The sequence below is a fragment of the Oncorhynchus keta genome, chromosome 28 (assembly GCF_023373465.1).
Source record: "Oncorhynchus keta strain PuntledgeMale-10-30-2019 chromosome 28, Oket_V2, whole genome shotgun sequence".
NCBI classification, from domain to species: Eukaryota; Metazoa; Chordata; class Actinopteri; order Salmoniformes; family Salmonidae; genus Oncorhynchus; species Oncorhynchus keta.
This window is the reverse complement of record NC_068448.1, coordinates 32,529,051-32,540,740: the sequence shown is the minus strand read 5'-3', so window position 1 is coordinate 32,540,740 and position 11,690 is coordinate 32,529,051. Positions and strand designations below refer to the sequence as shown.

Here is an 11,690-nt window from a genome sequence, read left to right as displayed (position 1 = left end):
TTCCATATACATCAAACAAATTTATTGAATTACCTTCCAGAGGTCCAAACAATCATTCCAACTGTCCTGTTTTTGTCCAAGGCTGCGAAGCGATCAGTGAGATCAACCTGCCACTAAAACCCATTGTCTACAAGTTATAAAGTGAGTTTCTGTTCAATCATTCGTTTGATAGTAAAGCAATCTAGCTATTACATGTTACGCATCTAAATCCCACTTCCTTGGTGTTGGGACTGTTTTGACGCTTTGTTGAGATTCTGAATATGATGGGAGCATAAGGCTACTGGCATACATTGGGTACATTTGCGGTTGGGTTGACCTGATGGTAACTTGTGTGGAAAAAGCCAAACTAACAGGCAAGAGTTGAGCCAGAGAGATAAGTGGAAGATAGAAAGTGATGAACAAAACCAATGACAGTATTATGAACATCTAAAGCAATCTCTGAAGCTTTATTGTTACTGTGCGTGTTCACCTAATACTTTCTCAACAGCTTTTACCACCAAATCCACTGTTTCTTCTGCCTTTCTTTGAAGCCCTATCCGTTCCCCACATTTGCCCCTCAACTGCTGAAGAGGGAAAACGTATCACTATAGAAAAAAAAAAAAGGAATTAGAAGTCCATTAGTCCATGGTGTCTCGTCCCTCAGGGGGATCAAAGAGCTGTGAACCAGCCAGGCCACCAGGAGGCTCCATCACTTTAGCCGCTGCACGATGACTGCGTTGAGCAGGTTGGCATCCCGCAGCGTCTGGCTCTCGTCAGTCAGCTCCTTGTTGGGGAAGGTTGTTATGAGCACAAACTCTGTCGCGGCCATTAAAGGTCGAGCTCCCACCACAAACTGACGCACGTCCGACACCCTGTGGACAAGAGAAATAATGGATAGAATATTTAATGTTGTTTGTAATGGTGGGAGTAAGGCGCTGTAGAGCTTAATGGCTCCAAAACTGACCTGTGAGTGTGGTTGAACTTCTGCACCAGTCTCCCCCCGTCGGCCAGTCTGATCTGGATGTTGGTCACAGGCTGAGAGGCATCCAGGTTCACAGAGGCGATGGCCTGGGCCTCACTGGTTACCTGGTCCTGGTCCCCCATACGCGGAGCAGACACCAGTTCAGGGGTGGCACTGAGGCGGGAAAGAGACGTTTATTGTGATTAATGCGTTTGACAGTTACATACCTAGAAAACACACAAAAAACGTAATCAAATACCTAATCACATTGTGCCATAATTTCCTTTTCTACCCCCTTGTGGTAATAAGGTGTAACAGCCACCCTATTCAATCAATCACATTTATTTATAAAGCCCTTCTTACATCAGCTGATGTCAAAGCGCTGCACAGAAACCCAGCTATCTTGGCCATGTTCTGTTATAATCTCCACCCGGCACAGCCAGAAGAGGACTGGCCACCCCACATAGCCTGGTTCCTCTCTAGGTTTCTTCCTAGGTTTTGGCCTTTCTAGGGAGTTTTTCCTAGCCACCGTGCTTCTACACCTGCAATGCTTGCTGTTTGGGGTTTTAGGCTGGGTTTCTGTACAGCACTTTGAGATATCAGCTGATGTACGAAGGGCTATATAAATAAATTTGATTTGATTTGATTTGAGCTTAAAACTCAAACAGCAAGCAATGCAGATGTAAAAACATTTAATCTACCCAAATCTAAAAACCAGTGATGAAAAGCAGGTTATTTCTTCCATGGCAGGTGGACAGACAGGCGAGTTAATACAATTTACATTACCCTTCTAGAACAGTATTTCCCAACTTTGGTCTTCCAGTACCCCCAACAGCACACACTTTTGTTGTAGCCCTGGACAAAAACACCTGATTCAACTTGCCAAGGGCTTGATGATAAATTGACAAGTAGAATCAGGTGTGCTTGTCAGGGGCCACAACAAGTTATATGTACTGTTGGGGGTACTGGAGGACCTGAGTTAGGAAACACTGTTCTAGGTGATGCATTCTTTCAGAATAGATCGAGCTCACCTGCCCAGTTTCTGTCCTTCCCCGCCGAAAGCCTTGAAGGTAACCTTTGGTTTGGAGAAGTCCTCATCCCGATGGTCCTCCATATCCAAGTTGACCTGACCCCCCCGGGAGCGCTGTCTCAACTCCAAAGGAATTTCCCTGAAAGGAGGAATGACTTCTTATGACAATGCTTTAGCAATGAGGAAACAGACTTCAGAGGGAAACGTGTCCCCCAGCTGTCCAGTGCTGATCAGAATGTGTATGCCATAGAAATGAATTTAACTTAGTAAATGGATTTAGGAACATGATGTGACATGAGCAGCCACGCATATAAACCGTATGACAAACAGACAGTATGGACAGTGTACTCACCCCCTACGGATCGACTCCAGGAAAATGGCATTGCCAGGATCACTGTAGTTTCTGAGTTCACCGTCGCCCAGGCTGAAACCTGTCTTCCACAGCTTCAGGACTACATGCACCTTCAGCACGTAGTAAAGAAAATAGGCTACATCAAGTATACTAATGTTAACGTACTCTTCCGAGATCAAATTTATACTAGCAATACCATATATCTATTAAAATAAATTCACTGTCAAACTAACATCCTGCTGGCTGTTAGCAGCTCTTCTCTCTCCAGCCACATAAACAGGCTCCTCCTCGGGTGCTGCACCAAGCCGGTAGCCACCGCCAATGAACGGCTAGAGGGAGGGTTAGAAGAGAAAAAGAGTAAGTAAAACATTATACACCCTTATCTTGATGATTTCAGGTCAATTCCAAAACATAGGGATAATAACACATAGGTGCAGGACACAATTACGGAGAAGCTTTTCTTACCCTGGCTCGACTAGGCTCTCCTGGGCCTCTCCCAGCCTTCTCCACAGGTACGGCCCCATGCTCCTTAGCCCCCTTGAAGAGGTCCTCCACCACCTCATTAGAGCTCTTCTTCTTGGGGGGGCCCACAATCTGCTGCCCACTGCGTTCAGAACCCCCAGCAAAGAACCTAGAGGGAAGCAAAGGAAGAATGTGGATACAACACAATCAGAATTTTGGATCAACATCAATGCTGTGATTCAAATAAATCTAATCTTATTTGTCACATGCTTCAAAAGCAACAGATGTAGACTAACAGTGAAAGGCCTTCCCAACAAAACAGAGAAATAAAAAAATAATAAGATGAGGAGTGAATGATAACTTGGCTATATACACAGGGTACCTGAACCAAGTTAAAGTGCAGGGATACAAGGTAATTGAGATACATATTCATAGGGATAAAGTGACAAGGCAACAATATAAACAAACAATAGCAGCAGCGTATGCGATGAGTCAAGAGTTAGTGCAAATAGGGTCAATGCAGATAGTTAACCAATAATAAATCATTAGTTAACCCAGACTAACTAGTAGTCTTATGGCTTGGGGGTAGAAGCTGCTCAGGATCCTGTTGGTTCCAGACTTGGTGCATCGGTACCGCTTACCATGCAGTAGCAGAGAGAACAGTCTATGACTGGGGTGTCTGGAGTCTGACAGTTTTTAGAGCCTTCCTCTGACGCTGCCTGGCAGGTAGCTCAGCCCCAGTGACGTATTGGGCCATACGCACTAGACTCTGTAGCGCCTTGCGGTCGGATGCCGAGCAGTTGCCATTCTAAGCGGTGATGGAGCCAGTCAAGATGCTCTCAAATGGTGCAGCTGTATAACTGAGGATCTGAGGGCATATGCCTAATCTTTTCAGCCTCCTGAGGGGAAAGCGGCAATGTCAACTGTGTTGGTCTGTGTGGACCATGATAATTCCTTAGTGATGTGAACACCGAGGAACCTTATGCTCGACACACTACACTATAGCCCCTCCGTTTTCTGTAGTCCACGATCAGCTTCTTTGTCTTGCTGACTTTGTGGGAGAAGTTGTTGCCCTGGTGTAACAGTATAACTTTAGACCGTCCCCTCGCCCATACCCGGGCGCGAACCAGGGACCCTTTGCACACATCAACAACAGTTACCCACGAAGCATAGTTACCCGTAGCTCCACAATCCTGTCACTTACCTTTTACTGAGTAGTGGCCTCCGTCTGGCCACTCTACCATAAAGGCCTGATTGGTGGAGTGCTGCAGAGATGTTTGTCCTTCTGGAAGATTCTCCCATCTCCACAGAGGAACTCTGGAGCTCTGTCAGAGTGACCATCGGGGGTCCTTGGTCACCTCCCTGACCAAGGCCCTTCTCCCCCGATTGCTCAGTTTGGCCAGCTCTAGGAAGAGTCTTGATGGTTCCAAACTTCTTCCATTTAAGAATGATGGAGACCCCTGTGTTCTTGGGGATCTTCAATGTTGCAGAAATGTTTTGGTTCCCTTCCGCAGATCTGTGCCTTGACACAATCCTGTCTCGGAGCTCTAGGGACAATTCCTTCAACCTCGTGTCTCGGTTTTTGCTCTGACATGCACTGTCAACTGTGGGTCCTTATATAGACAGGTGTGTGCCTTTCCAAATCATGTCCAATCAAATGAATTTACCACAGGTGGACTCCAATCAAGTTGTAGAAACATCTCAAGGATGGTCTGAATACTTGTTAATATGGTATGTTTTAGTTTTAACTTCTTGAGACTCTCAAACCCGGATCTGGGAGCGTAATCATCGCCTCAAACTAATTAGCATAATGCAGTGGACATAAATATCCCTAGAAAATCTTCCTATTCATGAAAATCACAAATGAAATATATTGAGACACAGCTTAGCCTTTTGTTAATCACACTGTCATCTCAGATTTTCAAAATATGCTTTACAGCCAACGCTAGACAAGCATTTGTGTAAGTTTATCATAGCCTAGCATAGCATTATGCCCTGCTAGCAGCAGGCACCATTTTCACGAAAATAAGAAAAGCAATCAAATTAAATAATTTACCTTTGAAGAACTTTGGATGTTTTCACTCAGGAGACTCCCAGTTAGATAGCAAATGTTCCTTTTTTCCAAAAATAATATTTTTGTAGGCGAAATAGCTCCTGTTTGTTCTTCACATTTGGCTGAGAAATCAACCGGAAAATGCGGTCACAACAACAAACTTTTTTCCAAATTAGCTCCATAATATCGACAGAAACATGGCAAACGTTGTTTAGAATCAATCCTCAAGGTGTTTTTCACACATCTATTCGATAATATATCTGTCGGGACAATTGGTTTCTCATTAGAAGCGATTGGAATAATGGCTACCTCAGTACTTTACGCAAGATCTTCTGCGGGAGCCATCATGTGACCACTTGCTCAACGTGGTCCCTTACGGCTATTCTTCAACATAAATGCGTAAAAAGACGTCACAATGCTGTAGACACCTCGGGGAATATGTCTCTCGGCACGAGAGTAATTTAGACAGGTTACCTTGGCAAACTTTGGCACAGGGACTATGGTGGTCTGCTTGAAACATGCAAGTATTACATACTTGGCCAGGGAGGCTCATAATGTCAGTTTAGACACTTGCAGGTCAGCGCATGGTCCGAATACACGTCCTGGTAATCAGTCTGCCCCCGCGGCCTTGTGAATGTTAAACTGTTTAAAGGCCTTACTTACATCAGTGAGAGCGAGATCAGTCATCCGGAACAGCTGGTGCTTTCATGAATGGTTCAGTGTTGCTTTCCTCGAAGCGAGCATAGAAGAAACTTAGCTCGTCTAGTATGCTCACGTCACGGGGCAGCTCGCGGCTGGGTTTCCCTTTGTAATCCGTGATTGTTTGCCAGCCCTGCCCCATCCAACAAGCATCAGAGCCCATGTAGTAGGATTTGAGCTTAGTCATGTATTGATGGCTTGGAGGTCGTAGCAAGATTAATTTTATAAGTGTCCGGATTAGTGTCCTGCTCCTTGAAAGCGGCAGCTCTAGCCTTCAGCTCAGTGCGGATGTTGCCTGTAATCCATGGCTTCTGGATATGTACATGCGGTCACTGTGGGGATGACTTTGTTGATGCACTTAACTTTTTAGTGACGGGGCAGTATTCGGAAATTTGGATGAATGACGTGCCCAAAGTAAACTGCCTGTTACTCAGGCCCAGAAGCTAGGATATGCATATACTTGGTAGCATTGGATAGAAAACACTTTCTAAAAAAACGGCAGGCGAAAACCTGAGGAAAATCCATCCAGGAAGTGGGATTTTTTTAATGTGAGTGGTTTTCCATTGAATGCCTATTGACTATGTAATTGGTTAGGGCCCAGATTGCAGTTCCTATGGCTTCCACTAGATGTCAGTCTTAAGACATGGTTTCAGGCTTGATTTCTGAAAAACGACAAAAAAAAAGACCTTTGGTCAGGGGACTGGGGAAGCATGCAGTACAGGTTGGAAACACCCTTGTTTTTTTCTCCCTTTCTATTGAATATGCTATTGTCCGGTTGAAATATTATCGATTATTTAGATAAGACACCCTGAGGATTAGTTATAAACATTGTTTGACATGTTTCAACAAACTTTACCGGTACTATTAGGATGTACTCGTCTGCGCGTTTTGACCGGCTTTGAGCCAGTGGATTACTGAACAAAACGCGCCAACAAAAGTTTTTGGGATATAAAGGAGGACTTTATCAAACAAAACAGGAACCAGATTAAGCTCTTCGAAGGTAAGAGATTTATTTTATTGCCATTTCTGACTTGCGTGACTCCTCTGCTTGGTTGGAAAATGTTTGTATGCTTGTGTGCGGGGCGCTGTCCTCAGATAATCGCATGTTTGCTTTCACCGTAAAGCCTTTTGAAATCTGACAAAGCGGCTGGATTAACAAGAAGTTAATCTTTCAACCGATGTATAACACTTGTATTTTCATTTATGTTTATTATTACTATTTCTGTCATTTGAAATTGGCGCCCTGCAATTTCACCGGATGTTGTCGCGGTGGGTCGCTAGCGGCACACCTGCGCAAAAAAGGTTAATGAAGGCGGTGACTGGTGTGTCCTGAAACAGTCCTTGACTTAGCATCCACTTCATCGGATCACCTCCATATTGAGCACGTCACTGGTACTTCCTGTTTGAGTTTTGGCTTGTAAACCGAGATCAGGATGATAGAGTTATGGTCAGATTTGGCAAAGGGAGGGTGGGGAGACCTTTGCATGCGTTTGTGTGTGGAGTAAAGATGATTTAGAGTGTTTCACCTCTAGCTGCACAGTGACATGCTGGTAAAAATGAGGTAAGATGAATTTCAGTTTCCCTGCATTAAAATCACTAGCCACTACAAGTGGCGCCTCTGGATGTGAACTCTCTCGTTTGCTTATGGCCCTATACAGCTCATTGAGTGCGGTCTTAGTGCCAGCATCGGTTTGTGATGGTAAATATACAGCTACTGTTGACAAGTATCACAGGGACCCATTCCCACCCAGCAGAATCTGTTGTGGCAGAAAGTAATACCAGCCGAGAGAGAACTGAATAGAGAAACCAAAATAGTTTTGGTACATTCTGGAGGCACCCTATACTGTCCAAAATACACACAGCCTAGGCCTACATGCAATGTGAAATGCATACACTCTAAAGTCATTGAAGTAAAGACAGACTTACCTTTCCCCTTCCTCCTCGTCACTGTCATCTTCTTCCTCGTGCATCATATCCCTGAAGGAGGTCACTCTATTTTCACTCCTTTACACACACAAAAAAACAATGAATGACAATAGGGTCAGACATTAATCATGTAACATGAAATGTTTCATCGAATAATCATATAAAAAATGACAAAGGCAACACTGAAAGGATATGGGCATCCTGTTTTAATGGTACATAGAATGACAGTGTAACAATAGATTTACATAGGTCAGTTAGCTATGTACCTGCCAGTCCCTGTGGAACGAGGCACAGAGGATCCACCACTCTCTGGCTGAGGTAATGTCACTATGTCATCCTCAGCACCATCTTCAAAGAAACTGGCCAGGGCAAGCTAAGGAAAGAGACCAAGATTCCATGTCATTCAAACGTCAAGATCTCAATGTCTAGTCATAGTCTAAAGCTGATTACTAGCTATCTAACGTTGGCTAGTTCGAGTTTAATTGTGAACTTGCCGAATTAAGAAGTAGCTACCTACTAGTAGTTAGCCGATGAGGATGTTCTTATACATATTATACTTGCTAGCAATTAACGTTAGGATGGGAAACATCTGATACATTAGCCATCATCTCAGTGACTAGTTGGAAAATGTTGTTAGGTAGTTGTGAGATTGGCTTACTGCTGGACCATAATATGCCAATCGGATAGTTAGCTAACGCTTTAGTTACAATAGTTACCTAAATTAGCCCCCTAGCTAATCTGCTAGTTAGCTTGTTAGCCAGATAACATTAGTTAGCTAGAACGCAGTGAGCCACTCATAATAGAAACGGATTTGTTAGCAAGTTAACATTAAACTCGCTACTAGGCAGTGGTAGTAAAACATTGGTATCTGTGTGAAACTGATTGGTAGATAACTAGATACCAGGGAAAATGACCGCAATGGTCACTCGATCTATTGTTGTGAGAAAGAGTGACTTGCAGAAACTAGTACAGTAGCTAGCCTGCTAGTAAGTGTTAGCTAACTAGATACTGTCATTCGTATGTTGTGAGTTAAATTCAAATATCACATGTAGTACAATTGGTAGGTCGATGTGACCAGCATGTACCTGCAAATCCCAACCGGCAGACTCCAAGAAAAAACGGGCCCTCTCTTCATCAACATCAGTAACAGCAACGAACTCCCTCACCGAGGATTCTTGGTCCGCCATTTTGATATGCCCATTCAATGACTGTTCCGACTCCAGTTGAGGAATCACCTACCAACTTGGTTCCTATGTCAGCTAAATGCAGTAGGCTACAGGAGGGTAAGGCAAACAGGCCTACATGTGAACAATGTTTATGACGTGTTGTATTTTCCTGACAAAGTTAATACATTTTATTTGGAGGAATAATATTTCACATAGATTTGACATTTATATCTAAAATGGTATTATCTGTTGGCTATTACCATAGTTACTGCTTCCAGGCCCTCACTCACAAAGATGAGGTGAAGAAAGCTTAGTAGAGGCTACTATTACCATAACAAATATAGCAGTATTTTCTGCCATAACAAAGGGGCAATCTGGGATTTGAATAATCAACAAAGCAGTCACTGCCGCTTGTTTTTATAAACAGCTGAGGGGTTGGACTGGAGCACTAACTACTCTCAAATTCATTGACAGACCATGAATGGGATCAACATTTTAGTTTTAACCACGTTTTTTAAGTCTATATTGGTGTTTGTTTACAATCAAAGCAAGCTTATATTTTGGGTTCTGATGGTTATATCAGTTCTACTATTAAATACTTTTTGGGCATTTATAAGTTATATTCTTCAAGAATTCCCCTGGACTATCTGATAAGATTTCTATTTGAATTGTTTCTTCGTCTCTAATAGAGCTCGCCAGTTTATAGTCCTAAAAAACAGAAATTAGTTACCTCTGTTTTGTTTAGCCATTCCTATGCGGAAAATGAATGGGGATTAACGGCGAAAATAAGGTCAGAGTTTAACACAGGCTTAGGAGATCTTATATGTTTTGTTTTATAAGATAACATCAGTCAGTTAGCATGACCTTTATGGATTATGAAGCCTTTTATGTGCTTTGTGTTTCATTTTATTACAGAAATGCTTCAAAGTCAGCTGATGAAGATTCTCATAGATGAAACTGTATCGGATCTCCTCAGCCTGTTTTTACCACAGACCTTATTTTTAGCATTTATCCAAAAACTCTACAAAACTCCATTTACTTTCCCATAGGCTTTGTCCAAAGAACCATGGCAGAGTTAGTCCGTACAAAAATAAGCCTTCACTATTGCTCTCTATAAAGAGGGCATTTAAACACTAACCATCTAATATATGCACTGAGTATGCCAAACATTAGGAACGTCTTCCTAATATTGAGTTGCCCCCCCAGCCTCAATTTACCGGGGCATGGACTCTAAAAGGTGTCGAAAGCGTTCCGCGGGGTTGCTGGCCCATGTTGACTCCAATGCTTCCCACAGTTGTCAAATTGGCTAGATGTCTTTGGGGTGTTGGGTCATTCTTGACACACACAGGAAACTGTTGAGTGTGGAAAACACGGCAGCGTTGTAGTTCTAGACACAAACCGGTGTCTTCCCCATTTACCTTCTGAATGGCACACATACATAATCCATGTCTCAATTGTCTCAAAGCTTAAAAATCCTGCTTTAACCTGTCTCCTCCCCTTCATCTACAGTGGCAAGAAAAAGTATGTGAACCCTTTGGAATTACCTGGATTTCTGCATAAATTGGTCATAAACAATAGATAGTCACAACAATAGACAAGCACAGTCTGCTTAAACTAATAACGCACACAATTATACATTTTCATATCTTTATTGAACACACTGTGTAAACATTCACAGTGTAGGGTGGAAAAAGTTTGTGAACCCTCCTTTGCTGGTTGACCCTCCTTTGGCTGGTTGACCCTCCTGTGGCTTCTTCCGTGGTGTTCTTCCATGTACACCATTCTTGTTTAGTGTTTTACGTATCGTAGACTCGTCAAGAGAGATGCTAGCATGTTCCAGAGATTTTTGTAAGTCTTTAGCTGACACTCTAGGATTCTTCTTAACCTCACTGAGCATTCTGCACTTTTGCAGTCATCTTTGCAGGACGGCCACTCTTAGGGAGAGTAGCAACAGTGCTTAACATAATGTTAGGTTGGAAAGATCAGATAAAATGTTATGACTAATTTGTGCAGAATTTATTATTCTTTATTATTCTTGCTACTGTACAGTGATTGAAGTGGATTTAACTAGTGCCATTAATAAGGGATCATAGACTGACCAGGTGAATCCAGTTGAAAGCTGTCATGGAAAGAGCAGGTGTTCTTAATGTTTTGTATTATCAGTGTAGATTCATGAATTGACCATAGTGTGTGGCCATAAAAAACACACATTTTCCTGTTTTCTTTTGCTCAGGTGTGAAAACAGCTTTGCCAGGGCAATTTTGTTTATGTTAAGATTTCAAAGAGCATTTTAACAATTTAATTAAGACTAGCTTATCAAATCTATTAGCATAGTCAATATATCAATGTTTTCACTAATAAATAAATATAATACATTCTGGTTCCTTGATTCCTGGAGTTATGCCTCCAGTTCACCTAGAATCAAACTGATGTGCCGCACATAATTAGACTAATTCATTGTCATATTGCGCCACAAGATGGCAACAAAATATAAAAATTGGTTTAGACCGGGAGCACCTGTTACCTCACATTGGAAATACCGCTTGCAGCTTCAATTGCTAGTCTTCATAAAAATATTTTTAAAAGGTATTGTACATCCATACTCTCTTTCTAAGGGAGATGCTCTGTGACTCCTCACAAGGTCACACTGACTAGACCTGTCATGTTGCTTACCTACTCCAGCAGCCATAAGTTAGCTCTGGACTGAAACTCCTCTGTGTGAAATTAAATGTACACAAAGAAAATCTATCACGTCACCACAGATCCCCGTTTCTGAAAACGATTATCCTAAACCAACATTCTAAAGAAAAAATATCTAATTTGTGATATAGCTCACCTTTGTTCCCAAACATCTATGTTCCAGACATGTAATACGTGACCTGTGTAATGTAAATGTAGTGTAGTGTAAATCTCTTGATGTGACCTTGAGCACAGCACTTAACCCTAATTGCTCCTGTAAGTCACTGAATAAGAGTGTCTGCTAAATTACAAATGTGTAACATCACAGAGCACCCACAGGGAGCCAGACAGCGTGGCTAAGCAGGCTTTAGTTAGGGAGCTTC

At 42.5% G+C, this 11,690-nt stretch overlaps 1 protein-coding gene across 2 annotated transcripts; it reads right to left on the bottom strand.

The window, feature by feature from the left end:
* On the bottom strand, positions 1 to 8,716 carry LOC118361053 (NSFL1 cofactor p47-like). 2 transcript variants are annotated; one of them, XM_035740782.2, is made up of 9 exons: positions 8,548 to 8,716; positions 7,729 to 7,835; positions 7,463 to 7,540; positions 2,788 to 2,953; positions 2,556 to 2,651; positions 2,323 to 2,435; positions 1,972 to 2,109; positions 944 to 1,114; positions 1 to 851 (listed from the first exon to the last, which is right to left on the bottom strand). In XM_035740782.2, the coding sequence occupies exons 1-9, from the start codon at positions 8,647 to 8,649 to the stop codon at positions 689 to 691; spliced, it is 1,134 nt and encodes a 377-aa protein (XP_035596675.1). In that variant the 5' UTR covers positions 8,650 to 8,716; the 3' UTR covers positions 1 to 688. The 2 variants fall into 2 exon arrangements, with proteins under 2 accessions (XP_035596675.1, XP_035596676.1); XM_035740783.2 differs by having other exon boundaries at positions 2,323 to 2,432.
* Positions 8,717 to 11,690: the final 2,974 nt, after the last annotated feature.